Source organism: Chlorella variabilis (genome assembly GCF_000147415.1).
Source record: "Chlorella variabilis unplaced genomic scaffold CHLNCscaffold_3, whole genome shotgun sequence".
Taxonomy (NCBI): domain Eukaryota; kingdom Viridiplantae; phylum Chlorophyta; class Trebouxiophyceae; order Chlorellales; family Chlorellaceae; genus Chlorella; species Chlorella variabilis.
Window position 1 is genome coordinate 169,097 of NW_005435085.1, and position 23,471 is coordinate 192,567.

Consider the following 23,471-nt stretch of genomic DNA (forward strand, 5'->3'; position numbering starts at 1 on the left):
GGGGGGGGTAGGCAGGTATGTATGGTAGGCGGGTCAGGAGGAGGAGCCAGGCGGGGCGATGCCCAGCTTGATGCAGCGGGGCGCATGAGTGGCGCGAGCCTGCTCGCTCGGTCAGTCCGGTCAGGCAGACGGGGGGGAGTCGGATGTGTAGCGGTGGGTGGGATGAGGGGCGCAGGGACATGCTGCCAGCCAACGGCGTAGCGCAGCGCGTGGGCAGGCGTGGTCACTGCTCGGGCGTCGCCGGCGAGGCCGCCTCCGCCGCAGGCGCCGCCTCCGGCTGCGCCTCGCCCTGCGAGCCATCAGCAGGCGCCTCGTCCACGCTGCCGCTGCTGCTGCCGCCCCCGGCACTCTCAGCAGGCAGCGGCTGCGGCGCCTGCTGGCTGCCTGCCACCGCCGCCGCCGCCGCCGCCGCCGCGCCCGCCCCTGCGCCGCTGCCCGCCCCTGCGCCGCTGCCTGCCCCCTGCGCCTGCTGCCTGCTGCTGTGCTGCCCCTGGTGGTGGCCGCCGCCGCCCTGCTGGCCCGACACTCCTGCAGCCCAGGGCAGTGGCGAGGGGGAGGCGCACAAGCGGGTCAGCGCCCTGCTTCGCCATGGCTGTGTTCGCCGCGCCTGGCGCTGGCATGCCCGCCACGCAGCTGATATGGCAGCCGGGCAACATGTGCTTGGCGGGCGCCCGCCCCGCCCCGCGCACCTGGGCCCGCCCTCATGGGGAAGTAAGCGTAGGAGTGGGCGTAGGGGGCGGCCATGCCCATCTGCATGGCGGGCCCCGCCCGCCCCATCTGCGCCGCATGCATGCCGCCATACCAGGCGCCGCCCTGCAGGCAAGGCAGGCAGGTTCCCGGTCGAGGCGCGGCAGGCGCGGGGGAGCGGCGGGGCGCCCCCCAGCAGCCCCGCCCACGTTCCAGCCCAGGCAGGAGCCCTGGGCGCCCTCAGTATGCCGAGCTCTCCCTGCCCCTGCCCCACCTGCTGCTGCATCATGCCGGCGGTGCCCCAGGGCGAGGCGTGGTGCTGGTGCTGCTGGTGCTGCATCATGAGCGGGTGCTGCATCATGAAGGGGTTGAACATCACCGCCTGCCCGCCGCCATACTCGTGCATGCCGTAGCCGCCGCCGCTGCCGGGCTGGAGCGTGCCGTTGGCGACCCCGCCCCGCCCACCCTGCACCGCGGTCGCACAGGCCACCAGCAGGCGGGGCGGTGAGCAGGGGCGCACTGTGGAGATGGGACGGGAGGCTGGCTGCGACGGCACGACACGTCCCAGCCACCGCTGGCAGGGGTGGCACACAAGGGCACGGCACGATGCGGCGCGGCTGCCAAGCCCAGCGGGCAACTCACCTTTCCGGGCGGGGGCCCGGGTGCAGGATTGAAGTGCTGCATGCCGCCTGGCCGCTGCATGCCGCCGCCGCCGGGCACCATCTGGGTGCCGGGGCGCCAGCGCACCGCCCCCGCCGGCATCACCCCCGCCTGCTGCATCTGGCGGGGTGGGCCACCCATGTACTGCTGGTACTGCTGGTCGGCGGGGGCGCCATACGCGTCCCAGCGCGGCGGCCCCGGCACCTGCATGTCGCGCTGGCTGAGGCCAAAGCCTGCGGAGGGCAGAGGGCAGGGTGGGATGCGTGGGAGCGGTGGGGTGAGGGCAGGCTGGGGGCAAAAGAGGGGAAGGCAGCAGGGCTGCGAGGAACAGGGGAAGAAGTGGCAGCAGGGGCATGCAGGGCTGCTGCCCATCCCTGCCTGCCAGCCCCGCAGGAGGGGACGTTTGTGTCACCAGCCCCACCAGGCACGCCATTCCCAAAAGCAACTCGGCTGCGTGCCCTGCTCCCAGCAAGCCCCCCCCCCCCCTGCCCCGCCCCCACCAACAACAAAAGGCGTTGGTCATTTGTCCAATCTGGAGGCTGCGGCCGCGGCCGCCGCCGCCTGCTCCGCCCCCCCCCGCTTCCTGCGGGAACTGCCCCCCGCCCCCCAGCCCTCCGGGCTGCTGGTGCCAGTGGTGCCTGCGCCTGCCCCCCACGGTGGTGAAGTAGCCGTGCTGCTGCACCGCCTGGTACATGTCGCCCTTGCTGGACTCGAAGATCTCGATGTACCGCGTGCCAATCTTGTCCTTGTGGCGCGCCACCGCCCCCGCCAGCGCCTCGGCGTCGGGCAGCGCCACGTACGCCTCGCCCGTGGGGCGGCCGTCGGGGGTGCACGTGAACACCACCCCCGCCTCCCCCCCCACCGTCTCCACCCCCTCGAAGAACTGCAGCACGTCCTGGGCGGTGGAGGTGAAGGGCAGGCCGCGCAGGCGCACCACGTGGCCCTGCAGCGACGGGCGGCCGCCCTCGCCGCCGCCCCCCGACGTCTGCGCCAGCAGGTCGGCCTCGCCGGCCACGAAGATCCTGCGGCGCGGTGGAGGCCCAAATCGAGTTCAGGAAGGTCCAATCGGGGGTAAAGGGGGCGCGGTGGGGCGGGAGGGGCCCCAAATTTTAAATTTGGGGCGCGCAGGCCACCAGGTGGCGGCCCGGCGAGGGCCCCCCCGCGCCCGCACTCACTCTATGTATCGCGAGCCCATGTGCTGATGCTGCTTCTCCTGCAGGGCCTTTTTGGCATCAGCCGTGCTCTGCAGCTCCACATAGGCCTCCCCGGTGTTCTTGCCTGCGCGGCAGGGTGGACGCCCAAGGTGAGGCCGGGCGGCAGGCGCCGAGCGGGCCGCCCGTGGGCTGGGCGCCGGGAGGTGCCAGCAGGCGGTGCGGGCGGCGGGCGCCGCGCCCGAAGGCCGCAGCTGGCCTGCCCGGGCGTGATGGGCGCGTGGGCGTGCCGCGTTGCACGGCTGGATGCTACGAAAGGATGGCGGGAGGCCTCTCCCTCCTCCAGCCAGCGCGGACAGGCGCTGCCCGGCAGGCACGCCGCAGCAGCCCGGGCCGCCGGCCTGCCGGGGCCTGCCGGGCGCCGGATTGCTGCAGGCGAGGCAGGCGATGTTTTGTCTCACTCCGCCTCTGCAGCGCCCACACGCCCCTCACCGCTCTTGTTGCCGAGATACACCGCCTTCACGTCGAAACCAGCGAAGAATTCCACCACATCCTCCTCTGTGGAGCTGAATGGGAGGCCCCGCAAGCGCAGTATGTTGCTGCCCATGGTGTGCCCCTCTGAGAAGGGCCTCCAACCACCCACCAGCCAACAGAGGCTGGGGAAGCGCGGGAGGAGAAAGACTCCAAACGCCGAAGTGGACGCCCCCGTGGCCCCAGGAAGTGGGGGACGCTCCCCTCTCCTGCAGGCTCACAAACCCATCACTCACCATGCTCACCAAGCTCGAGGGGGAAGGCGCTGCCCGAGCTGCCAACCTGGTACCCTTGCAAGTCTTGCAATCCTCTGCGGGGGCTTTGCCGGCGTTGCCGACGACACAGGGCGGCAATGGCGCCTTCGGATGGACAAACAAGGAGGGTCGAGGGATGCTTTGCTTGCTCCACAGCCAGCGCGCTGTAGCGACCCAATGGCGACGATGAGATCGGCGCCCACAGCAACAGTGATCCGCAGGCCACTGACCTCTTCATCCGGCATGCAATCAGCCTAGACGTCGTTCCGTAGAGGGAGAAGCCTGCATTGAACAACCTGGATCGATGACGTCCCCTTGCGCAGTTCCTCCCGCCGGGCGCGGCGGGCACACCCCTTTCCACCTGTGAGGGGGCGCGCCGCAGTCGTTGAAGCATACTTGTTCCTCTTCCCCATCAAGGCGCGCAAAATCCTTTCTGTCAGGGCAACACGCCTGGAAGGAAATTTACAAGGGACAGGACGATGTGTAGCACTCGCACTCTTCAGTGCCAATCGTGCCAGTGTTCCAAAGGGTGGCGCTGAAATGGGTTGGGTTTCTAAACAAAATCAAAGGAGGTACTGAGGCATGTGTATCGAGGGATGGCGTTTCAGGCATAAAGGACCCTGTTCATTTACTGTTCACTTGGGATGACAGATGAGAGTGGGGAAGCAAACATGAGCTTGTGTTTGTATACGCATGCACTGTTTCTCAAATCCTAATCGCTAGCGAGGCCTCGCGACGCGGCCCGAGGCAGAGTGCGCCATACTGGGCTGCACCACTTTGCATTCATGCGCGCCCCGCCTCGATGGGCTGCAGGTGCTGCACCAGGCTGTGGTAGTACGGGCTGGCCACCACTGCAGGCAGCGCAGGGGAGGAGGAAACAGGCAGCGCTGGCCGTCAGCCCGATGAGAACTCGAAACATTCAGGTTCAGGCCAGCCCGCGATTGTGGTAGGGCCTCAAGTCTGGTGATGGCTGGGCCCTGCCGCTTCAGGCTCACCCGTGTCCATGGCGGGCTTGGCCAGCGGCATCAGGTTCTCCTTGGCCTTGCTGAACACCCAGGTCTGCTGCGCGCGCGCCGCAAAGTCGTTGGCCAGGCTGTACACCTGCTTGTACTGCTGTGACGCCACCACAGAGTCGTGAACGCGCAGGTACTGGCCCTTGGCCTGCGAGACAAAGGGCGGGAAGCGGCCAGACATGGCTGGTTCGAACGGGGGGTTGGCAGCACCACTGCATGTTGCCCTCCCCATGCAGCCAGCGAGCAACCTGCCAGCGGCGCTGGCATAGCGGCAAAGAGGGGAGTGAATTAGCAAAGCGTGTGCTGCGGGCTCACCGCAGTCAGCGAGGGCTTGGCCGTCTCCAGCGCCGAGTGCACCGGACCAAAGGCCAGCAGCCTGTCCACCGCATCCTGCACCTGCAGTCCCGGAGGCGCACACAGGCACGGCAAGAAGAATGTGATGCAGCTGGCATACCGCATGCCAGCGATCAGCAGCCCAACAAAGCGCAGCACGTTCCATCCTGCCCACCACAGGCACGCACGCTGTCCCCCCGCCCTGCAAAGCAACCGCACCGCACCTTGTGCAGCAGGAAGGCGGGGGCCCCCAGCACCGCGTTCTTGGCCTCCCCCACCCGCACCAGCACCTCGTCAGCGGCTGCCCGGGCCGCGCCCGTCAGCCCCTTCTGCTTGACAAACTCAACCGCATCTTCCACCTGCAGGCAAAGCGAGGGAAAGGGCCAGTCATAAGCATCACAAGAGTCGGGCGGCAGGAGGCATGCCGCCGAAGCAGGAGAGGTGGCCCGCGCAAGACGGCTGCCAGATTGCGGCTGCAGCGGGGTGGCGGCGGCGGCGTGCCGCACCTTCTTCAGGTACGCCTCCCGCGCCTGCTTGTAGCTCTCCAGGTTGGCCTTGTGGAACTCGGCCTGGCGCGCCAGCTGCGCCTGCAGGTAGGCGCTGTTGTCGGTGTACACCTTGCTGGCAGAACTCAGGGCCCCTTCAATGCGGTTGTCGGCGGCCTTGAGCAGCGTCGCGCCTGCAGGCGGGCAGGGTGGCGGGGGCAGGAGGCGGGGCCGCACCAGGGGGTCAGGCCACAGGCTCTGAGAGGCGCTGGAAGCTGGCAGTGAGGTGTGCACAGGTGCTGCAGCGGGCTTCTGGCGCCTCGTCGGGCGGCTTCCGTGCCGAACGCCACCATGCCGCCAGAATGCTTGGGGCGCAATATAGGCGATCCCAGCGGGCCCGCCCACCGCTTCAAACGCCCCACCTCTCACCTGTGTCCTGCGCCTTGTGCACGTAGGGGGCTGCGGCCTCCTCCACGGCCTCAACCCGCGGCCTGACTGCCTCAGGCAGACGCGACTTGGCGGAGGTGTACAGGCCCTCGGCAGTCGACGCCGTCTTCTCCGCGAGGTTGGTAAGGCGGCCGCCGCCGTTCTCGACGGGCTGCACAGTTTGTGGAGCGGACGTCATGTTGGACCCGATGTGTGCTTCTTGGGGGTTCGAAAGACAGCAACAAGTGATCGAGGCAAGGGAAAGTGAAGCGGGACGCTGAGGCCGCCGCCTTGACCTCCCAACCAGGACTTGTCCTTTCCAGACTGGTGACCTTTGCATTACGAGACGTATTTGTAAGATCAACGCTTGGATTTTCGCTGCGGCGCGCTCAGCCACCAAAAAAGGGCACTTGCACGCACATTTGGGGCTGGCAGCAAAGGGTGGTGCACCCGCCACTCCCACCGTCGCCGCCGACTGATCCTCCTCGGCCGAGACGCAAGGGCGCTGGCCGGCCTTGCACCGCAGTCATGCCGCCAGGAAGGCGGCGTCGCCCTTGCCCTGCCGCAGCACCACGGGCTCCGCGCCGGTACAGTCGATGACGGTACTGCCCTCTGCCAGGCGGGGGCCGGCATCCACCACAAAGTCGAGCCCCGCCCTGCCATACCTATCCATGAGCACCGCCGCATCCTGGCCCATGATCGCCCCATCCCCGGGCCCCGTAGCCGCCGTGCTGCACAGCAGGGGGCGGTCCAGCTGCTGCAGGATGGCCTGGGCCACTGCAGGCGGGGGCGAGGCGGGGAGGGATGATCGGCAGGAGGGGCCGAGGGAGCCGTAGGCTGGCGGCCTGCACGACACGCTGCTGCTGTAACCACCACCACCACCAGCGCGTTCCCTTCCAAGCCACCCTTCCCACAGCACACATCAGATGGCAGCTTCATGCGATGCCTAGCCACACCCTTCACCCTAACGCGGCTGCAAAACCCGCCTTCCAATCCCCTCCCCTGCCCCACCCGCCACCCACCTGCGTCGTCCGGCAGGCGCACCCCCACCTCGCGCCGCTTCTTGCTCTTCCCCTTGTCAACATTGGTCAGCGCCTTCGGCAACTCCTTGCCGGCTAGCAGGATGAAGGTGTACTGCAGGCGGGAGCAGCGCACAGGCGCGGTGGCAGCAGCGCAGAGTGGAATTGACCGCCCACATGAGCAGGAGCAGCCAACAACTGCGCAGCGGCAGGCGGCTCGGCTGTACGCTGGTCCATGCCAACGCCCCTGCTGCTGCCCGCGCAACAAAACACAAGGAGGCAGGCCGCAGCGGCGGGCGCGCCCCTGGCTCCCCCTGTCCCCCTGCCCCGCCTCACCGGCCCCGGCAGCACGCGCTTGACCAGCTTGAACATGTCGGGCTGGCCGGGGGCGCGGCTGGGCGGCCAGCCCTGCGTATACGCGTCCACATCCTGCAGGCTGCGGCACAGGATGGACATGCGCTGGCTGCCGCGCGCCCCCTTGATCTCCAGCAGCTTCTCCACAGCGCTGCGGTTGCCCAGGTCGCACACAAACGCCAGGTTGCTGTCTGCGGGGCGGGCGGGACGGGCGGGGGCCACGGCGGTATGGGCGGGGAGGCAAACACGTGCGCACCGTGGTGTGGGGAGGGGTGCAAGGTGCGGGCAGGCAGGCAGGCGGGAAGGGAAGGGGCGCTGTGGAGCGGGGCAAAGCTCCAGCAGACAATATGCACCGGCTGCAGCGTGGATGGGAAGGGCTGCCCGGTAGCCAGGAGGCCTCCCGCGCTGCCCAGCCCGGAAAGCAGGAGATGATGTGCCAGCCCCGGCAGCTGATGCTGCTGCCCCTGCACGCTGCGTGGACCTGCCACTGCTGGCCCACCACGTGCCTGTTGGTATGATGCCCACAGCACCCTCCTTCAGCGCCTCTATCACCGGCTCCAGGCGCCAGGCATCCGAGCCGTCGGGCTCCACCTGCACAAACTGCTGCTGCCGTCGTGCCGGGCGCTCTGCAGCCCTGGCTGCCGCCGCGGTTGCCACGGCATGCCGCAGGTGTGCCTGCCTGGGGGGCCACAGCGGGGCTGCCCGCCAGGCACCGCCTGCTGCCGCCGTGCATCGCGCTGGTGGTGGCGGCGCCCGCACCGCCGTTCCGCCTGCCCCACTAACAAGCCGCCGCGCCACCCCTGCCGCCGCCTGCAGCATCACCGCTGACGTGCACCCCTGGTTGCTGTGCTGTTATGTAAAAAATGGGGCAAGGGCTGGAGCGTTCGGGCGCGGCGGCACAAATAGACGCAGAGCCGACAGTCAACACCCGTTGTGCACGTCACAGAACCCCCGATCGGACGTGCTGTGAATGTGCAAGCCGCTGAACTCGCGCATGCGCTTTCGTTTCATGCTCATCTGACACGCGGCCACACGCTGGATCCGAAATACCTGAACCGCAAGCGAAAGTGGAAGCGATATGTTCATTGGTGCTCGGCATCGGTGATAATGCAGATATCCTCCAGATGCAGCACGCTGGCTCGCGCCTTGACTTTGGCGCGCTGGCGGAAATGCGGCTGCAGGCAGGCGTCCATTCAGGCCGCGGCAGCAGGATATCGGATGGCAAGGAGCGCAGCAGCAGCCCGCCTCAGCCGGCGGGCGCAGTGCGCCGCCTTTGCCTCTGCCACCGCCTCCGCGCCGCTGCAGGTTAGGGCCTCCGCTTGTTTGCCAGCATCCAACGGCATGAAGCACCTGCTCGAAAAGTGGGAGATGGTGTGATGCATGCAACCGCAGCTGGGGGAATGGAGATGATGGTGTGGCTGCCTTTGCCTGCGCAGGCTGCATCGCCGCCGCCGCCGAGCGTGGGCGCCCCCATCGTGGTCGTCGCGTTTGGGGGCAATGCCCTGCTGAAGCGCGGCGAGCCGCTGACCATGGAGGTCCAGCAGCGCAACGCCAAGACGGCGGCGGCGGCGGTGAGGCAGCTGGTAGATGCGGGCTACTCGGTCTGCTGCACGCACGGCAACGGCCCACAAGTTGGCATGCTGGCGCTGCAGGACCCCACGGTCTGTTTCTTCTGCTTGACAGGCCTGGGTGGGGCGCGTTGCTCGCCCAGCTAGCCACCTCGGTTTTCCAGACCATAACAAAATCAGCTCAGGTGTGAGTGGTCAATGTCTGATGCCTGCCGGCGCCTCTCCCTCGGTGCTGCTGCAGGCGAGGCTTGAGGTGCTGGATGCGGAGACGGAGGGGCAGCTGGGGTTCCTGCTGGAGCTGGAGCTGGCCAATGCGCTGCAGCATCGGCAGGTGGCGGCCTTGCTGACGCAGGTGAAGAGGGCTGGTGTGCGGGGGCTCTCCTCTGCGGCGCGTGTGGGCTGCACTGCATCGTGGTGGCACCACCCTGCCTGCATGGCCTGGTGATGCAGGTGGTGGTTGACCCGGGGGATGAGGCTTTCCAGCACCCGCGCAAGCAGGTCGGGCCTCGCTACAGCAAGCAGGTGGGCAGCGCCGAACTGCGGGGATCTGAGTGATGCTGGGACGAGGCGGGTGGGCTGTGGAATGGGGCAGCCTGCCATACACTGCTTCACGGCCTGCTTCTCGCCTGACCATGTTTGCCGCCCCGCTGCGCATACACACCCGCAGGAGGCGGAGCAGATGGCTCGTGACAAGGGGTGGGCTGTGGCTCCCGACGGACTCCTTCCGGCGCGTGGTGGCCTCGCCGCTGCCGCGCGACATTGTGGAGTGGCGCGCCGTCCAAGTGCTGCTGCAGGTGTGGCTGGGTGGGCCCCCTGCACGCGGGCCCACGTGCCTTGCCCCAGTGCATTGCAAGCCCTCAGCCATTTGCTGGGCGCTTGCGCTGCGGTGCCCTCGCTCACTGCATCTTCGTGCAGGCGGGCATCATCACGGTGTGCTGTGGCGGTGGCGGCATTCCTGTTGCGGTGGACGGGCGTGGGATGAGGAGAGGAGTGGAGGCGGTGGTGGACAAGGACGAAGCATCTGCCCTGCTGGGCATTAAGCTCAAGGCAGACTGGCTGCTGATGCTGACAGGTGGGAGGGCGTGGCAGGGGACAGGGTGTGCGGCTGATGCATGCCTTGGTGGCCGGGCTTAAGAGGCGGGAGCTGCTTGCCGGCTTGTTGACTGGCAGACCTCGCCATGCCCCGCCCACTGCAGATGCCGGGGCGATCTACGATCCCTCAGGCTGGCCCAGGGAGCAGCGGCCCATCCCCTCTCCTGTGAAGGCCGGCCAGCTGCAGATGTCGTTTGCCTCGGGCAGCATGGCGCCCAAAGTGGCCGCCGCCTGCCGCTTCGTGACGGCCACAGGCGGCAAGGCCGCGGTGGGCAGCATTGGAGACGCACTGCACATCTTGCAGGGCCGGGCAGGCACCGTGATCGAGGCATGAGCGGGCTGAGCCTGCTATGGTTTCAAGCATCCATGCTATGATGCCACCTGCCGCCTTGATCATGCTGCCTATTCAGCACTTGGAAGTATACACAGCGTCATGATGCCACGCTTACAAGCCAGGGGAAACATGCAGCCTCAAACAAAGGAGGGGCGCCTGGACTAGCTGCTGATGGAAGTGAGTGATGGTTACGACGTGTTGCGTTCTGGGGTTCTGCGTGCGTATCAAGCCTGCCGGTTCCTTTGCCTCATGCGCCTGGAGCCCCATCACTTGGGCGGCGCCGCCATCTTGTGAATCACCACGTTTGTAGAGGAATGCTTGGTGACGTAATCGCTGACGGAACCCAGACCCATTAAGCCGCCCAAGACCCGCCGCACGCCGCCCATGCCGCGCGACCCCAGCACCAGCATGTCTGCATTCTCCCCCTCCGCAAACTCGGTGATGTGGCGCCCCTGCGGGCGGGGATGAACCAGCGGCAGGCGCAGCAGGCTCTCAAAACCCTCCCTGCATGTAGTGCCGCTGCCGCCCCCGAGGTCTGCTTGCTGCCGCAGGCGCACAGGGGCGCCCCGCCCCGCCGCGCCTCGCCCAGGCCAGGCCAGGCAGGCGCGCTCACCATGTCTGCTGAGCCCCCCACACACGACACCAGTGTAGTCATCTTGACGTTGGCGATGCCCGCCCCCTGCGCCTCCCCCTTGCACCGCTTCAGCAGGTCCTGCGTCCGCAGCAGCGCCGCCGGGTCGGGCTTGCAGTCGGGGCTGGTGTCCGCGGCGCTCTCCCCCACCACATCGTTGGGCAGCCCGCTCTCGAGCACGGAGATGAGGTGCAGCTGCGGTGGGAGGCAGGACAGGCACCGGTGGGCCAGGGGAAGGCTTTTTTTTTTTTTTTTAAGGCGGGGCGGCGGCAGGATCAACAGAAAAGAACCCCTCGCAAGCCTGCCGTACCTCGTCATCCTTGTTGCACAGCGACTTGGTGGCCCACTTCAGGGCGTCCAGGCTGACCGGCGAGGGGTCCACCGCCAGCACCACCTTCCGAGGCATTGTTGCTGTGGTCACTGTACACACACAATGGGGGTGGTCGACAGAATGGGGGTGGACGCTCGTGCCACCACCAGGGGCACTCCGTCCCGGTGCTTCGGCCGCCGCCGCAGCTGCAGCTACCTACCTTGGGCAGCGGCAAGAGGCAATCGCAAGCTGGGTTTGGTTGCTTGAGATCAGGGCTATGCAATCTCTTCTTGTAGCAGAGGCCCAGCGCGCAGCTGGGGCTAGGTGGGAGGCACACGAAGAGAACCCTTGCACTTCCCGGCCTACCACGCTGCAGGACACGCGCAGCTGAAAGCAGGTTCGAAAATTGTGGCGAAACTAGGGGGGTGCCATCCTGCATTTTGTTGACAAATCTCAGCCGCCGCCAGCGGAGCGCCGCCTGGCAAGGTGGCGTGGCCCACCACCACCGCCTTTGATGTGTTTTGAGTTACACAGGTAACTTGCAGGCGACCGTTCCAAGGCGCAACAGGTCTGCCATGCGGCAACATGAAATCAAGAAACGCCGCCTGGCAAAATGGCGCCCGACAGCCCGAAACAACACGCTTTTTTTAGTTTGCAGAGGCAACAAAGGAAGGGAGCAACAAGGTTACTGGTACATGGTGGGGCAAAAGAAGACAAAAAGGTGAATTGGCCTGTGTGAGCTGCAAGGCGCCACAACGCTGAACCGTGAAGAGTGTGTGCACAGGATTGCATGCACGCATGACGCGGCCCACCAAAACGCGGGGTGCAAAGGGGATAGCCAAAATGTCGTGAGTTATCCGTGATGAGATGTGCTGTGGCGGTAATGTGAACAGTGTTGTGCAGGACCGGGGCAGAAGCAGCAGGAGACAATGCAGAGGGCTGCCCACCCGCACTCGCTCGCTCGCACGCCAGCCGCGGGGGGGCGAGCATGCATCGGAAAGACAGGTGATGAGATGAGATCGGGCCACGCTCACTCCTTGACCCGCGACTCTGCTAGGTCCTTGCCGCCGCTGGGCCCCAGCCACTCCTTGAGCCCCTTGCTCACCAGCTCCTTGCCCACCGCCGCGCCCCTGCTGAGCTCGCCGCCAATCTCGCTGCCAAGCTCCTTGCCCGCTGGCCCGCCGACGCCGAGCTGGCTGCCGGGGCCTGCGCCGTTGTCGGGTCCGTCGGCGCCCGCCAGCTGCTGCCGCACCACGCCCGCCCCCAAGTAGACCAGCGCCGCTGTGCCCAGCAGCGCTCCCCCCACCGCCAGCTCCCGCGTGTACGCGCCAGCCTTGTCCAGCAGGTCTGCCAGCAGCACATCCGGGTCCACGCCGCGGAGCAGCATGGAGCGCGACGCGCCACCCAGCGAGGCGTAAAACACGGCCCAGAAGGCCATGCCCACGACGGAGCCAGCCAGGTAGGGCGCCAGGGGCAGCGGGCTCAGCCCGAGCACGTAGTTGGAGGCGCTGCGGGGGGGTGGGGTTGGGGAGGGGTGGGGAGGGTGTGGGTGGGAGGACACGCGGGGTACGAGAGAGGGCTTGGCCAGCTAGGGGCAGGCTTCTCGATGCAGCGAGTGCTATGCTGGCACACCACACAGCTGAGCAAGCGCAGCCACCGGCAAGCCCATGCCTTGCAGCAACACGGCACCACCAGCAGGCACACCCCGCACACGCAGCAGGGCATGCGGCGCGGGGCGGGCGACACTCACGAGAAGGGCACCACAGGCGTCATGCGCAGCAGCAGCACCGCGCCCGCCTGCTGCCAGAAGCTGCCGCGCTCTATCACCGCCTGCACCTCGGCCAGCTTGCGCTGCACGGGGGTGAGGGGCGGGCCGGCCTCGCCGCCGTCGGACTCGGCCCCCGACAGCTCCGACCCCGACAGCTCGTGGCTGATGATGCGCTCCGCCAGCGGGCGCCCAATGCCGCGGGCGATGGAGAAGGCGAGGAGCGCGGCCAGCGTGGTGCCAGACAGCATGCACAGCGCGCCCTTCTGCGCCCCAAACAAAAGCCCACTGGCCAGCGAGAAGGGCTGCAGCCGCAGGCGGGGGGCAGGACGGGCAGGCAGCGGTGAGGAGAGCTCCCCGGGCGGCAATCAACGGCAGCAGGAGGGCAATCACAACATGCGGGTTCCGTGCAGGTTGCCTGCAGAGCGCGGCGAAGCAGCGGCAAAAGCATGCCGCGCAGCAACTGCCACCAATCGCTTGCCTGGGTGGGCAGCAGCGGGATGCTTTCGGCGAGCGCCACCAGGGCGACAAATGCAGCAGGGCCCCAGGGACCCAGCGCCTCTATAGAATTGATGACGAACTCTAGCAGGCCGGGGGCGGCTGCCTCGCTAGCCAGGCCGCTGGCGTGCGCCGCTCCTGCCGGCAGCAGCACGGCGGCAGCTGCTAGCGCCGCCGCCGCTGTGGCGCCTGACCTCCAGTGGCTGTGCCCTGCAGGCAGTCACACGGCCACGATATCAAGCAGCAATGTTGAAGGTTTGGGCTGAAGTGGGTGGCTGCTGCAGCTGGCACCATGGCGCCAGGGCCAACAGGCGGCGGCCGCCGCCGCCACGCCCTTCGGGATGCCCAGAACCACCCGCGCCACGACCAGCCATACCTGACGTGCTGGCCTCATCGATGAGCTCCTCCCCAGCTGGTTGCGGGTCCACGCCTGTGGCTGAAGAGGCCGCCAGTGACTCCCGTTGCGCAGTCGGGCTCCGGCAGTTGTTGCGCGGTGCACACACCGCCCGCCACTGCGCCCTGGTCAACCGTCCGGCACTCCCGGGCGACACCAGCGCATGGTGGAAGGCCCGAGACCCCGCAAGGGAGGCCATGGGGTGGGCAGGAGGTTTTGGGCGGAGGCCAGGCGTGCACCACAGCGCAGCAACTCTGGACAGCCGGTGCGAGGGTGTGCAGGCCAAAAATGGGCGAAAGACAAGCGGATGGGGCACGCGACCCATGTTGGCTGACCAGTCCCACACCGGGCTCATTGCCTCCCCGTGTCGGCAGTCAATTGCAGATTGAAACCCAGCCAGGGCAGGCCCTCAGACCGTGTTTGGTCTCAGCAATTGCGCCTCCTGCAGCCGAGCTCATCGCAGCACCTCCTGACCTGATCGCTTCTAGGCCCTGAGTCCGCCCCTAATCCAGCAGCCTAAAACACCTGCAGCGCCTGACGGACGCCCCAGCCCGCCCGCTGTGGTTGCGGCGGACCATCGCCGGGCGGCAGCTCGGCACCGCTGAACTGTAGACGCAGCAGGGCCATGAGCAACCTGCTCAATGCCAATCTGCCCAGTGATGACGAGGAGGACCAGGATTATGTGCCGGATGAGGTGGATGAGGAGGAGCGGCGGGCGGCAAAGCTGAGCAAAAAGCCCAAGCGGCTGCGTGGCGCAGCTGCCGGCGCAGACGCTGCTGTGGAGGATGGCAGCGAGGGGGCTGGGCAGGCGGGCAGCGAGCCGGAGGATGAGCATGAACAGCTGCCTGACAGCAAGCGGGAGGCAAAGAAGGCGAAAGTGGACGCGCTGTGGAGCCAGCTCAACCGCGCTAAACCGGCAGCCAAGCCTGCGCCCAATAAAGGCGGCACGTCGCTAGCCAGCCTATGCAAGCCGGCAGGCAGCAAGGGCAAATCTAGCGCAGATGAGGTGGGCGACGGCCCGCTGGTGCTCATGGGAAACTGATGCAGGGCCAACCCGCCTGTCGTGCCCGGGCACAAATGCCTGCAACTGGCAGGTGCTGGCTCGTGATGGAAATTGTGGGAGGCCATCTCCCTCCTCTCATGCACTCACACCCTGGCATCCGGCTTGCAGGCCTGGATGCGGCAGCTGGGCCTGGCATCCAAGCCCAAGGCAGCACCCATGGCAGGGCAGACGGGGGTCGATAAGAAAACGTCTGTAGCGGCAGCCGCACTGGCAGCAGCCAAAGCGGCGGCCTCGGTGGCGGGCGCTAGCAGGGTGGGCACTGTCACGGTGACAGAGCAGCGGCGGTTTGCGGGGCAAACCATCACTGTGAACAAGGAGGTGGCAAAGGACAGCAAGGAGGCGCAGCGGGCAGAGGCTGAGGCTGAGGCGGCGGCGGAGAAGAAGAAGGCGGGGCTGGACGCGGTGCTGGCCTCGCTGCAGCAGGCGAAAAAGGTTTGTGTTGTCGGTGGCGGCAGTGGTGGCTATCTGTGGTTTTTCCGGGCAAGGTGGTGGGATAGACAGGCCGCCACCTACCACCCCAAACCTGCCCTTGGCTCTTCTCCTTTTGCGCTGCCTGCTGCTGCAGGTGACTGTGCTCGACAAGTCGCGGGCTGACTGGAAGGATTTCAAGAAGGCCGACGACACGATTGACGAGGAGCTGGAGATGCACAAGCGCAGCGGGGACCAGGTGGGGCGGGGTGCGGGGGAGGTTAGGTTAGGGGCATCGTGCTGCTGCCTGGCCCTGCGCCACCACACATCCTTATGCCCGGGCCCCACCTTCCCCCACCCTCTCGCACACCACCACTGCCCCGCCGGTTGCACCCCCCCGCCTGCCTCGCAGTACCTGGACAAGCAGGCCTTCCTGCAGCAGGCAGACCTGCGGGAGTATGAGAAGGAGCGCGACCGGCGGCTGGCGTCTGATGTGCGCAACAGAGGGAGGCTGTGACCACCTGTGCCGTGCCGTGCCACGGCAGGAAACCCTCGGCCTGCTGCACATGCAGAGCTCTCCCCTGTCCTGCTTCTCATGCTGGCTTCTTCTACTTGTGACGCACGCAAGCATGACGATGCAGCGCAAAATGTGGAACAGTGCTGGCCCCCCTTCTCATCCAGCGCCTGTGCAGCTGCTGGATGGCAGCATCCCCAATGTCCCTCCTGCTGCCATCTGAGAGGGACTACAAGCCGTCGCAGAGCAGCAGATGAGCCGCACTATCGGTTTTGCTTGCGGCCAGGTTTGTCGTGTCAGAAGAAGGGCAGCGGCAGGACCTTGTCCTCTCGCATGGGCAGCGCCGCCTCTGCCGCATCCAGCCTATCCAGCACCGCCTGCCCCACCTCGCCGGTCAGCCGAGTGCGCTGCCCGTTCTGCTGGTAGAAGGTGCCCAGCAGCTGGATGGCCGCAGACAGCTGGCGGTACGACTCCTCCCCCTCCACCAGCCCGTTGCCCTTCCACCGCGTCAGAAACTGGCGCACCAGGCTCTTGGCGGGGTCGGCGGCGCGCCGCACCTGCGGGAGGTGGGGGCGGGATGGACAGCAGCAGCAGGTGGATCCCAAGCTGCTTGGCACCGGCACGCAGCAAGGCGCTCGGCTCGGCTGCTTTCCCTCACCATCCACCCACCAGCCCCACCTGCCGCTCCTCTGCATCGCTGAGGTCGGTGCTAATGGCCTCCCGCAGCGCATCCACCAGCCTCTGCGCAGTATCCTCGTAGGCTGCAAGGACCCAGCCAACAAGTTAGCAGTAGGATGCGACAGGCGACGGCATGGGGAATGTACAGGAACTAGTGGCGAGTGCCGACAGGATGGCCGTAGTGCACAACAAGCATGCATACCTTTTGGCACAGCCCCCGCAGCGCTGGCGGGGCGCTGCAAGGAGAGCCAGGCGCCCAGCGCCGCCGCCGCCTCGAGCAGCTGCCGCCGCGGCAAGGCTGGGCTGCAGCGGCTGCTGCTGCAGCTTGGCGCGCTGTTATCTCTCGGCCTGCTGCTACACGGTTGTGCTGCGGCTATGGGTGCCAGCCGTCTTGGATGCGAGCTGCCCAGCGTGGTGCAACTGCTGGCGAATTGGCGTGCAGATAGTGTCGTCATCGTGCTGCTATTGAGATGGATTGATGCAGTGCGAGAATGCAGCCAGGCAGGGGATGGGCCTGTACCTCCTCCCAATCCGCGATCGTAAACTTTGGTAAGGCACTGCCTGCATCTTCCCGAGGAATTGAATGGCGTGCCAGGCAGCTAGCAACGTCCGCACCTGCGGCCCTGCCGCCGTGCGCCGGCGCGGCTTCTCGCAGGCCTGCAAGCAGCAGCCCAGTAGGCAGCTGCAACAGCGGCAGCAGCGCCGCAGCAGCAGGAGAGCGGCGTGCCAGTCAGCGGCACCCTCCTGTAGCACAGTGGTGACGGTGCCTACCACCGACGGAGGCGCCGCCGCCAGCCCCAGCCCTGCCGACGGCTGGGCCAACTTTGCAGAGAATGTTTCAGGGGAATGGGAGGGAGTCACGGCTTCCTTTGGTCCCGATGGCGAGCCCATCCCTCTCCCAGAGTACTATGTGCCGCAGGCAAGCAAGCACAAACGCCGCTCTTGCAGAGCAGCAGCCCATGGCCGCGCACCGCCCTTGTGTGTCACTCCTCAAACAGCCTGCCTGCCTGCCTGCCCACCTGCAGGCATACCGAGACTGGTGTGTTGAAATTTTTGACTGGCAGAGCCAGTCCAGCATGCTGGCCGACGCAGAAGGGTTGACGGCCACCAACCGGCGCATGATGCCCACCGTCGGTGCGCCCGAGCCTGAAGCCTAAGCCAGCCGGCAGGCACCGCCCTGCGCCCAGCCCTGCCACGTGCTTCACGTACCATGCTGTTGCTGGCATGCAGGCTGCGAGGCTGACGCCATTGCATACACCCAGGCTGCCTGCAAGCTGTTCCAGTCTTCAACCGATACGGGCGCTGCCACGGTGGCGCCCGACGGCAGCTATAGCCAGGGGCCCCACGACATCTCGGCCGCCGACTGCACCAAGGCCGCGCTGGAGCAGTGCCTGGTGGTGGAGCCGCGGCGGCGCCGCCTGCGGGTGGTGCACAACCTGCGGCGCACGGGCGGCGAGGGGCGCTGGGTGCTGGACAGCGTGGAAGTGCACAACGAGCGGTACGACTCGCCATACCGCGGCAAGGTGGAGCTGTCGGGGTGTGGCGGCGGCATGAAGGCGTTTGCCGGCGACCAGCGCCTGGCGGCAGAGGCGGTGCAGGGCAGCTGGGAGGCCAGCGGGGTGCGGTACAGCGTGGACGGAGATGCCAGCGGGCAGTGCAGCCGCGAGGCGGTGAGCGGCGAGGGCTGGTCAGCAGAGGACGTGGTGGCGACGGGCCTGCTGCTGCACCCGCTTCAGGCCTGGAGCGCCTGCGACATCCGCGGGGAGGATGTCACCGTCACTGCTGGCGTGCTGCTGGATGAGGGCGGCAGCAGCATGGCGGTGGCCACCCGGCGGCTGGTGGCGGGGCGCTTGGTGGCAGCGGAGCTGCTGACGCTCACACGGAAGGCGGCCTGAGCGAACGCGCGAGCTCCCTGCGTGAGTTTCTCGGGTTCATCAACGCCCATCCAAGCAATCTGAGTGAATCATCATCAGAACAGCATCTGTTTCTGCTGACCAGTGTATTGATCTTGCAGTTGACACAATTGATTGTCAGAGCATCAGAGCATTTGATTTAATCCAATGTGGAAAGATTTGACCAGCAAGAGCAAGAGAAGAGCTGTGACAGAAAAAGCAAAGGCAGGAGCAGTATTGGGAACAGAGAAGGGTTTGCAAAACTGTGTTGGAAGCGGAACAACAAAACGAGGAGAATGTACAGCTGTCCATAGCAGACAGTTGATCAGGGCACCACCAGCACCAGCAGCGCTTGGTACGCAGCCTGCACCTGCTTGAAGCGCTCCTCTGCTGTAGACCTTGCTGCGGAGCGGCAGTGCATGTCTGGGTGCTCCGCCTTGGCTCTAGCTAAGTAAGCCTGCCGCAGCAGCTTGCCGCAGCGCGACTCCAGCCAGTTGGCTGGCTCCAGGCCCAGCAGGCGCAAGTTGCTGTGGACAGAACTGCCTGCCCTTGCTGTGCCGGGGCTGCAGCCGCTGCTGTGGTGTTGCTGCCAGGCGCTGTACCACTCAAAGTGAATTCCAAAGGTGCCGCTTGCCCAGGTGCGTTTGGTATGGTGGCCCTGTGGCGGCTCGTACCAGGCTTCGTCATATCCCCAGCTTGCACAGCCCTCCGCACCCCTGCCGGCGCTGCTGTTACCGCCACCGGCAGGCTGCTCAAAGTCTTCCCACGTCCAGTTGGCATGGCCCCACTGCGGCCCAGCACTGGCGCCTGCGCTGCCAAAACCTGGGCCGCGGCCGCTTGATCTCCCGCTCCCACGGCTGCTGCCGTTACTGCCATGGCTGGCGGCACCGCTGCTGCTAGTCGCGGCACTGCTTTCGCCGCTCCCCTGAGCCTGCCACTGCTTCCATGCACGGCCAAACTTCTTGCGTTCCCTGCTGCCCCTGGGGCGGCCAAACAGGGTGCGAAAAATGCGGAAGTCGTTGCTGCTGCTGCCGGCCTCGCCATCACTGATGTCGCAGTCGCTGCATTGGCCTGCGGCCCGCCGGGAGGCTCGGTCGCGTGATGCCTGCAGCATCAGCGAGGGCATCACATTAGTAGAAGCCAGCACGTATAATCAAGGTGCATGTACCAGGGCAGGAAACTGGTTAGACCGCCTCACCTGTGTGCCTGCATCATGACCATGGCTCCACTGCCAGCCAAAGGCTCCCACCGACACGCGCTCCCGCAGCTCCCGGTTCTGCTTCCGCCGCTGTTTGCGGCGCTCACGCTGCGGGGGCACGGGTGAGCTACGCGGTGGGAGGCGGAGGGGCGCTCCTGCCCTGCACGATTTGTTGGTGGGCCCCACGCTGCCACAGCATGGCTTTTCTTGCAGGGAGATATGCTTGCTGGCCAGCTGCAGCACACTATGGCCCACCTTTGCTGCCGCCACCTCGTCTCCTGCCCGCTGGCGGTGCACGCCGCGCACCGCTTGCCAGGCGGCCCCTGCTTGCTGCCCGCAGGCGGCTACCAGCGAGAGGAGACCGCCCTCCCGCCGAGCCGCCCACATGGGCCTTGGGTTGCCTGCTCAGCCCAGCCAACTGGGTTGGCTGCCGCCGCCGCCGCGGCTGACGGTGCACAGCCGTCGCAGGCGGCCGGCAGAGCTGCAGGAGGTGCCGTGCCGGTATACACTGGATGATGAGAGTGCCTCTAGAGACCACAGGCTGGTCTCCACAAAACTGTACTGCTCAGTAGTGCGGTTGGCCACATAGCAGCGCGCGGAGGGACTCCATTCACCCTCCAGCTTGCTTGCACCCTTCCCACGACCCCTTTGAACTAGGCTCGGCGCGCCTGCGGCTCCCTGAAATGGGCAGACGCGCCTGAAAGGCGCAGTTGACGGAGCAGCGGCACAGACAGCATCTGATAGCCGGCCATGAATTGGTTCCTCATCAGTGAGTCCCGTCCTGCGAGCTGCTGCGCTCGGGCGAGTGGGGGTCCCTGCCCTGGCGCCCTGCTGCTCCCGCGCCTCCCGTCTGTCTGTGTGCGGCTGCTGAGAGTGTGGGGAGCCCGCCCGCCGCTGCAGTTATCACGGTGGTGGTGGCGATTCTGGTGCTGCTGGTCTCGCTCTACCTGGTCGTTCACTTCCAGCACCCGGAGGACAAGAACCAGGCATGGCTGCCCAAGCTCGTGGTGCTGCTGGGCTTCTCCGTGGCCTTCTGGACCATACTCCTCTTCCCGTTGGACGTCGCCAACCAGCAGGCGTGCGAGCTCGACATACCGCTGTCCTCGTGCAGCACCATGCCCATGAAGGAGCTGTGGTATGCCATGTACATCGCCAACATGGCCATCACCTTCATCGCGGTGCCCTTCTGCATCTTCTACTATGAGGCAGACAGCGACTGGTGAGCACGTGGCGCGCGTGGCGCGCGGCGCACCTGCACCGCTCTGCCGCCGCCTTGCAGCAGCTGCTGCGCTGCTCAAGGCCGCCGGGCATGGAGGGTGATGAGACCTTGCTTGCCTGCTACCCGTGCAAGCTCTCTGTGCTGCCGCACGATCCCGCCACACGACCCCGCTCCCCACAACACATCAACGCAGGTCTGTGTTCCGGCGATCCCTGAGCGGTGCGCTGTGGGCAGCGGGCACGGTGTTTGTGATGGCCATCCTCATCGGCATCCCCTACGGTGCGCCCCCAGCGCCGCCCCTGCCGCTGGCTGGCTGCTGCCCGTTGCCGGTCATGCTGCCGCCAGTCATGGGTGCCTCTATGCGCCGCCCACCGTTTCAGCGCTGTTTCGCGGCTGCTGCCACAGCAGGCCGCGGGCTCCCTTCCTGGGCCCCCGCCACGCCCGAAGCTGCATGCCGGCACCACACCGACCCCGCTGCCTGCCGCCGCCCCGCTGGCGTGCAGCCTTTGCCGGCAATGCGCAGTACACGGTGCAGGGGGCGCGGTCGGGCCTGCTGCCCATCAGCTACCTCAGCAACGCCGAGGACAGCTTCACCAACTGCATCGGCCTCTTCTCCTATTACGACCAGGACAGCGGCCAGCCCAAGCTCAACTCCACGCTCGTCAGCCTGGGCTACAACGTGCGGGCGGGCGCGTGGCTGGGGCGCGCCAGCTGGGCTGCCGGCGCCGGGCGGAGCATGCCTGGGATGGCTGCCCAGTGCTGAGCGGCGGCCCTCCCCCCGCGCCCTCTCCTGCCCCGCAGTGCGACACGCTGATCAACCAGCTGAGCGAGGTGTGGACCATCCGGGTGTCCATCATCGTGTACGCCATGGCCATTGTGGCCACGCTGGGCTGGGTGCTGTTCATGGTGTTTGGCGGCATCGGCCTGGTGGCGCTGCCCATCGACTGGATCCGCGAGTTCATCGCCCGCCCCAAGGCCACCATCACGCGCTCCCAGTACATCGACCGCGCCCGCGACCTGGCGCGCCGGGCCAAGGACATCCTAGCGCTGGCCGACGCGCTGAAGCGGGAGGAGCGGGAGCGGGGGCGCAGCTGGCGCTGGCGCCGCAACATCAAGGCCCTCAACAACCAGCTCATTGTGCTGGAGGAGGACGAGACGCAGCTGGAGCTGGTGTACCCGCAGGTGGGGCGGGGTGGGGGTGGCTTGGCCTGGCGGCTGCAGCTGTGGAGGCATCGGTGTGTGGCAGGGTGGCGCGCCAGCGGCGGGAGCGTGCTCTGCTCTCGTTGCACCAGCCGGCAGCGCATGGCAGCAGCTGAGCCGAGGTTGCCGCCTCTGCTGCCGCCCCACCCTCGCCCCTTGCTGCGCCCCTGCCTGCCTGCCTTGCCCGCCTGCCCTGCCCTGCAGAGCGAGGACCCGGACTACAAGTGGGTGCTGACGGTGATGGGCTTCTGGCTCAAGTTCTTTGGCGGCCTGCTGGGGCTGGCCATGTCCATCTGCTGGGTGCTGCAGATCATCCTGTACATCCTCATAGACCCCCCCGTCACCCCGCTGCTCAACGACATGTTCATCAAGTGAGCGGGCGAGGGCGGTTTTTTTTGGGGGGGGGGCGCGCCCAGCTCTGCTGCCTGCCCCGCTGCCCCTTCCCTCCGCCTGCTGATGCTCACCCCACTCCCTCTCCCTGCCTGCCCCCGCCCCCTCCCTCACCCGCGCAGGGCCAACGACGCCTTCCCGCTGTTTGGCACGCTGCTGTTTGGCCTGTTTGCCTTCTACCTCCAGCTGTGCGTCACCAAGGGCAACTTCAAGTTTGGCCTCAACCTGCTCATCTTCCGGGTGCACCCGATGCGGCGCGGCGCCACCATCATGTCCTCCTTCCTCTTCAACGTCGCCCTCATCCTGCTGGCCACCACCGCCTCCATCCAGTTCTGCACCGCCGCCTTTGCGCTGTACGCCGACGGCACCGCCATCAACGACATCTTTGGCAACCAGCTGAGCTCCATCAAGGGCCTCAAGTACATCTACAACGAAAACATCTTCATCTACTGCCTGCTGGGATTCATGGCCCTCACCCTCGTCTTTGTGCTGGTCATCGGCCCGGACCGGTGGAAGCGCCGCAAGCTGGAGGACGTGTACGCCATGTGATGCTGACCTGGCATCGACGTGATGACGTGGCGTGGCCCCGGGCGGGGCCGGCGCAAGGCCCAGCCCGCCCCGGGCGCTGCCCCACCTCGACCTGACGCACCCGACTGCTGCTCCATCCCTTGCTTCAGCTTATTCTCTCCCCTGTTGCTGCCCCCTCTTGCTCCGCTTCCTCTCGTGCCTGTCATTGTAACACCACGGCTAAGCCAGAAGGAGAGCGAGGGCAGAGAAAGGAGCGGGGGAAAAGAAGTGGGAGCGCGAAGAGGAAGGAGAGCGGAGCAGGGGTGCACAGCCAGAGCAGCAGGTGGGACACAGCAATGTGGGGCCATTGAGAGGCCCACACAGCTTCACCCCTGCTTGCCCAGCTTCTCCTGGAAGCTGGCTAGGCTGAACTGGTCGGCATACTGCGCCTCTGATGCCTCCAGGTCGCCCAGCCCAGCCAGCACCGCCTGCAGCCCGCCGCCCTTCTTGCCACCCGCCGCCGCCGCCGCCGCCTCGGCACCCTCCCCACCGGCCTGCTGCTTGGCGGGCGCTGCGGCGCCGTCCTGCAGCGTGAAGATGTCCAGCAGGTTGCCTGTGTCCATGGCCGCCAGGCTGGCGTTGTCCGCGTTGACCAGGGTGGCGGCCACGTCCAGCTTGAAGCGCTGCAGGCTCATGATCTGCTCCTCCACCGTGCCCCGCACCAACAGGCGGTACACGTTCACCGTGCGCTGCTGGCCCAGGCGGTGGGCGCGGTCCATGGCCTGCGGCAGCGGGGAGGGTGGGGGGGTGGGGGTTAGGGGGTCGGGGTGTGGGCGGCATGCAGGCGGGGCGGGTGGGCGCCGACCGGCGCAGGGCCGCTGCCGGCTGGCGAGCTGG

General features: G+C 66.9%; 11 protein-coding genes across 11 annotated transcripts in view; 4 read left to right on the plus strand and 7 right to left on the minus strand.

Moving 5' to 3' along the window:
• Positions 1–2,038: 2,038 nt before the first annotated feature.
• CHLNCDRAFT_20050 (hypothetical protein) lies at positions 2,039–2,281 on the minus strand (the record flags this gene model as incomplete). The annotated part of the gene is made up of 1 exon (XM_005850737.1): positions 2,039–2,281. A coding segment is annotated over one exon (243 nt), but the record flags the coding sequence as incomplete, so codon positions are not given.
• Positions 2,282–6,090: 3,809 nt separating this feature from the next.
• Positions 6,091–7,513, minus strand: CHLNCDRAFT_17175 (hypothetical protein; the record flags this gene model as incomplete). Its single annotated transcript, XM_005850738.1, has 4 exons — positions 6,091–6,317; positions 6,563–6,674; positions 6,896–7,100; positions 7,413–7,513. Coding segments are annotated over 4 exons (645 nt in total), but the record flags the coding sequence as incomplete, so codon positions are not given.
• Positions 7,514–8,131: 618 nt separating this feature from the next.
• Positions 8,132–9,907, plus strand: CHLNCDRAFT_140326 (hypothetical protein; the record flags this gene model as incomplete). Its single annotated transcript, XM_005850439.1, has 7 exons — positions 8,132–8,218; positions 8,350–8,574; positions 8,723–8,833; positions 8,932–9,003; positions 9,149–9,184; positions 9,397–9,553; positions 9,678–9,907. 7 exons carry the CDS (start codon positions 8,132–8,134, stop codon positions 9,905–9,907), a joined length of 918 nt encoding a protein of 305 aa, XP_005850501.1.
• Positions 9,908–10,173: 266 nt separating this feature from the next.
• On the minus strand, positions 10,174–10,944 carry CHLNCDRAFT_140327 (hypothetical protein; the record flags this gene model as incomplete). The annotated part of the gene is made up of 3 exons (XM_005850739.1): positions 10,174–10,359; positions 10,521–10,733; positions 10,849–10,944. The coding sequence occupies 3 exons, from the start codon at positions 10,942–10,944 to the stop codon at positions 10,174–10,176; spliced, it is 495 nt and encodes a 164-aa protein (XP_005850801.1).
• A 417-nt stretch (positions 10,945–11,361) lies between these two features.
• CHLNCDRAFT_56835 (hypothetical protein) lies at positions 11,362–13,783 on the minus strand. The gene is made up of 4 exons (XM_005850740.1): positions 13,488–13,783; positions 13,095–13,321; positions 12,599–12,918; positions 11,362–12,356 (listed from the first exon to the last, which is right to left on the minus strand). The coding sequence occupies exons 1-4, from the start codon at positions 13,702–13,704 to the stop codon at positions 11,879–11,881; spliced, it is 1,242 nt and encodes a 413-aa protein (XP_005850802.1). The 5' UTR covers positions 13,705–13,783; the 3' UTR covers positions 11,362–11,878.
• A 941-nt stretch (positions 13,784–14,724) lies between these two features.
• On the plus strand, positions 14,725–15,493 carry CHLNCDRAFT_19583 (hypothetical protein; the record flags this gene model as incomplete). The annotated part of the gene is made up of 3 exons (XM_005850440.1): positions 14,725–15,000; positions 15,134–15,235; positions 15,389–15,493. The coding sequence occupies 3 exons, from the start codon at positions 14,725–14,727 to the stop codon at positions 15,491–15,493; spliced, it is 483 nt and encodes a 160-aa protein (XP_005850502.1).
• A 293-nt stretch (positions 15,494–15,786) lies between these two features.
• Positions 15,787–17,197, minus strand: CHLNCDRAFT_140330 (hypothetical protein; the record flags this gene model as incomplete). The annotated part of the gene is made up of 4 exons (XM_005850741.1): positions 15,787–16,047; positions 16,169–16,251; positions 16,784–16,825; positions 17,188–17,197. 4 exons carry the CDS (start codon positions 17,195–17,197, stop codon positions 15,787–15,789), a joined length of 396 nt encoding a protein of 131 aa, XP_005850803.1.
• Positions 17,198–17,244: 47 nt separating this feature from the next.
• CHLNCDRAFT_140331 (hypothetical protein) lies at positions 17,245–18,063 on the plus strand (the record flags this gene model as incomplete). Its single annotated transcript, XM_005850441.1, has 2 exons — positions 17,245–17,302; positions 17,399–18,063. 2 exons carry the CDS (start codon positions 17,245–17,247, stop codon positions 18,061–18,063), a joined length of 723 nt encoding a protein of 240 aa, XP_005850503.1.
• A 322-nt stretch (positions 18,064–18,385) lies between these two features.
• On the minus strand, positions 18,386–19,645 carry CHLNCDRAFT_140332 (hypothetical protein; the record flags this gene model as incomplete). Its single annotated transcript, XM_005850742.1, has 3 exons — positions 18,386–19,165; positions 19,259–19,366; positions 19,514–19,645. 3 exons carry the CDS (start codon positions 19,643–19,645, stop codon positions 18,386–18,388), a joined length of 1,020 nt encoding a protein of 339 aa, XP_005850804.1.
• A 363-nt stretch (positions 19,646–20,008) lies between these two features.
• CHLNCDRAFT_140333 (hypothetical protein) lies at positions 20,009–22,616 on the plus strand (the record flags this gene model as incomplete). The annotated part of the gene is made up of 7 exons (XM_005850442.1): positions 20,009–20,027; positions 20,159–20,477; positions 20,671–20,756; positions 20,981–21,156; positions 21,279–21,659; positions 21,882–22,048; positions 22,190–22,616. 7 exons carry the CDS (start codon positions 20,009–20,011, stop codon positions 22,614–22,616), a joined length of 1,575 nt encoding a protein of 524 aa, XP_005850504.1.
• Positions 22,617–22,960: 344 nt separating this feature from the next.
• CHLNCDRAFT_34017 (hypothetical protein) overlaps positions 22,961–23,471 on the minus strand; it is a gene marked incomplete at its 3' end in the record, with an annotated part of 4,188 nt that continues 3,677 nt past the window's right edge. The window contains exon 11 of the mRNA XM_005850743.1: positions 22,961–23,459. Coding sequence (XP_005850805.1) covers positions 22,961–23,459 — 499 coding nt within the window. The remainder of the gene's footprint in view (positions 23,460–23,471) is intronic.

What these genes read in the sequence shown, in the direction of transcription:
- CHLNCDRAFT_56835 (XM_005850740.1), bottom strand. Translation starts at nt 13,704, where the DNA reads ATGGCCTCCCTTGCGGGGTCTCGGGCCTTCCACCATGCGCTGGTGTCG. An exon ending in CGATGAGGCCAGCACGTCAG is followed by an intron (nt 13,322 to 13,487) that starts GTATGGCTGGTC and finishes GACTGCCTGCAG; the next exon opens with GGCACAGCCACTGGAGGTCA. An exon ending in TCCCGCTGCTGCCCACCCAG is followed by an intron (nt 12,919 to 13,094) that starts GCAAGCGATTGG and finishes CTGCGGCTGCAG; the next exon opens with CCCTTCTCGCTGGCCAGTGG.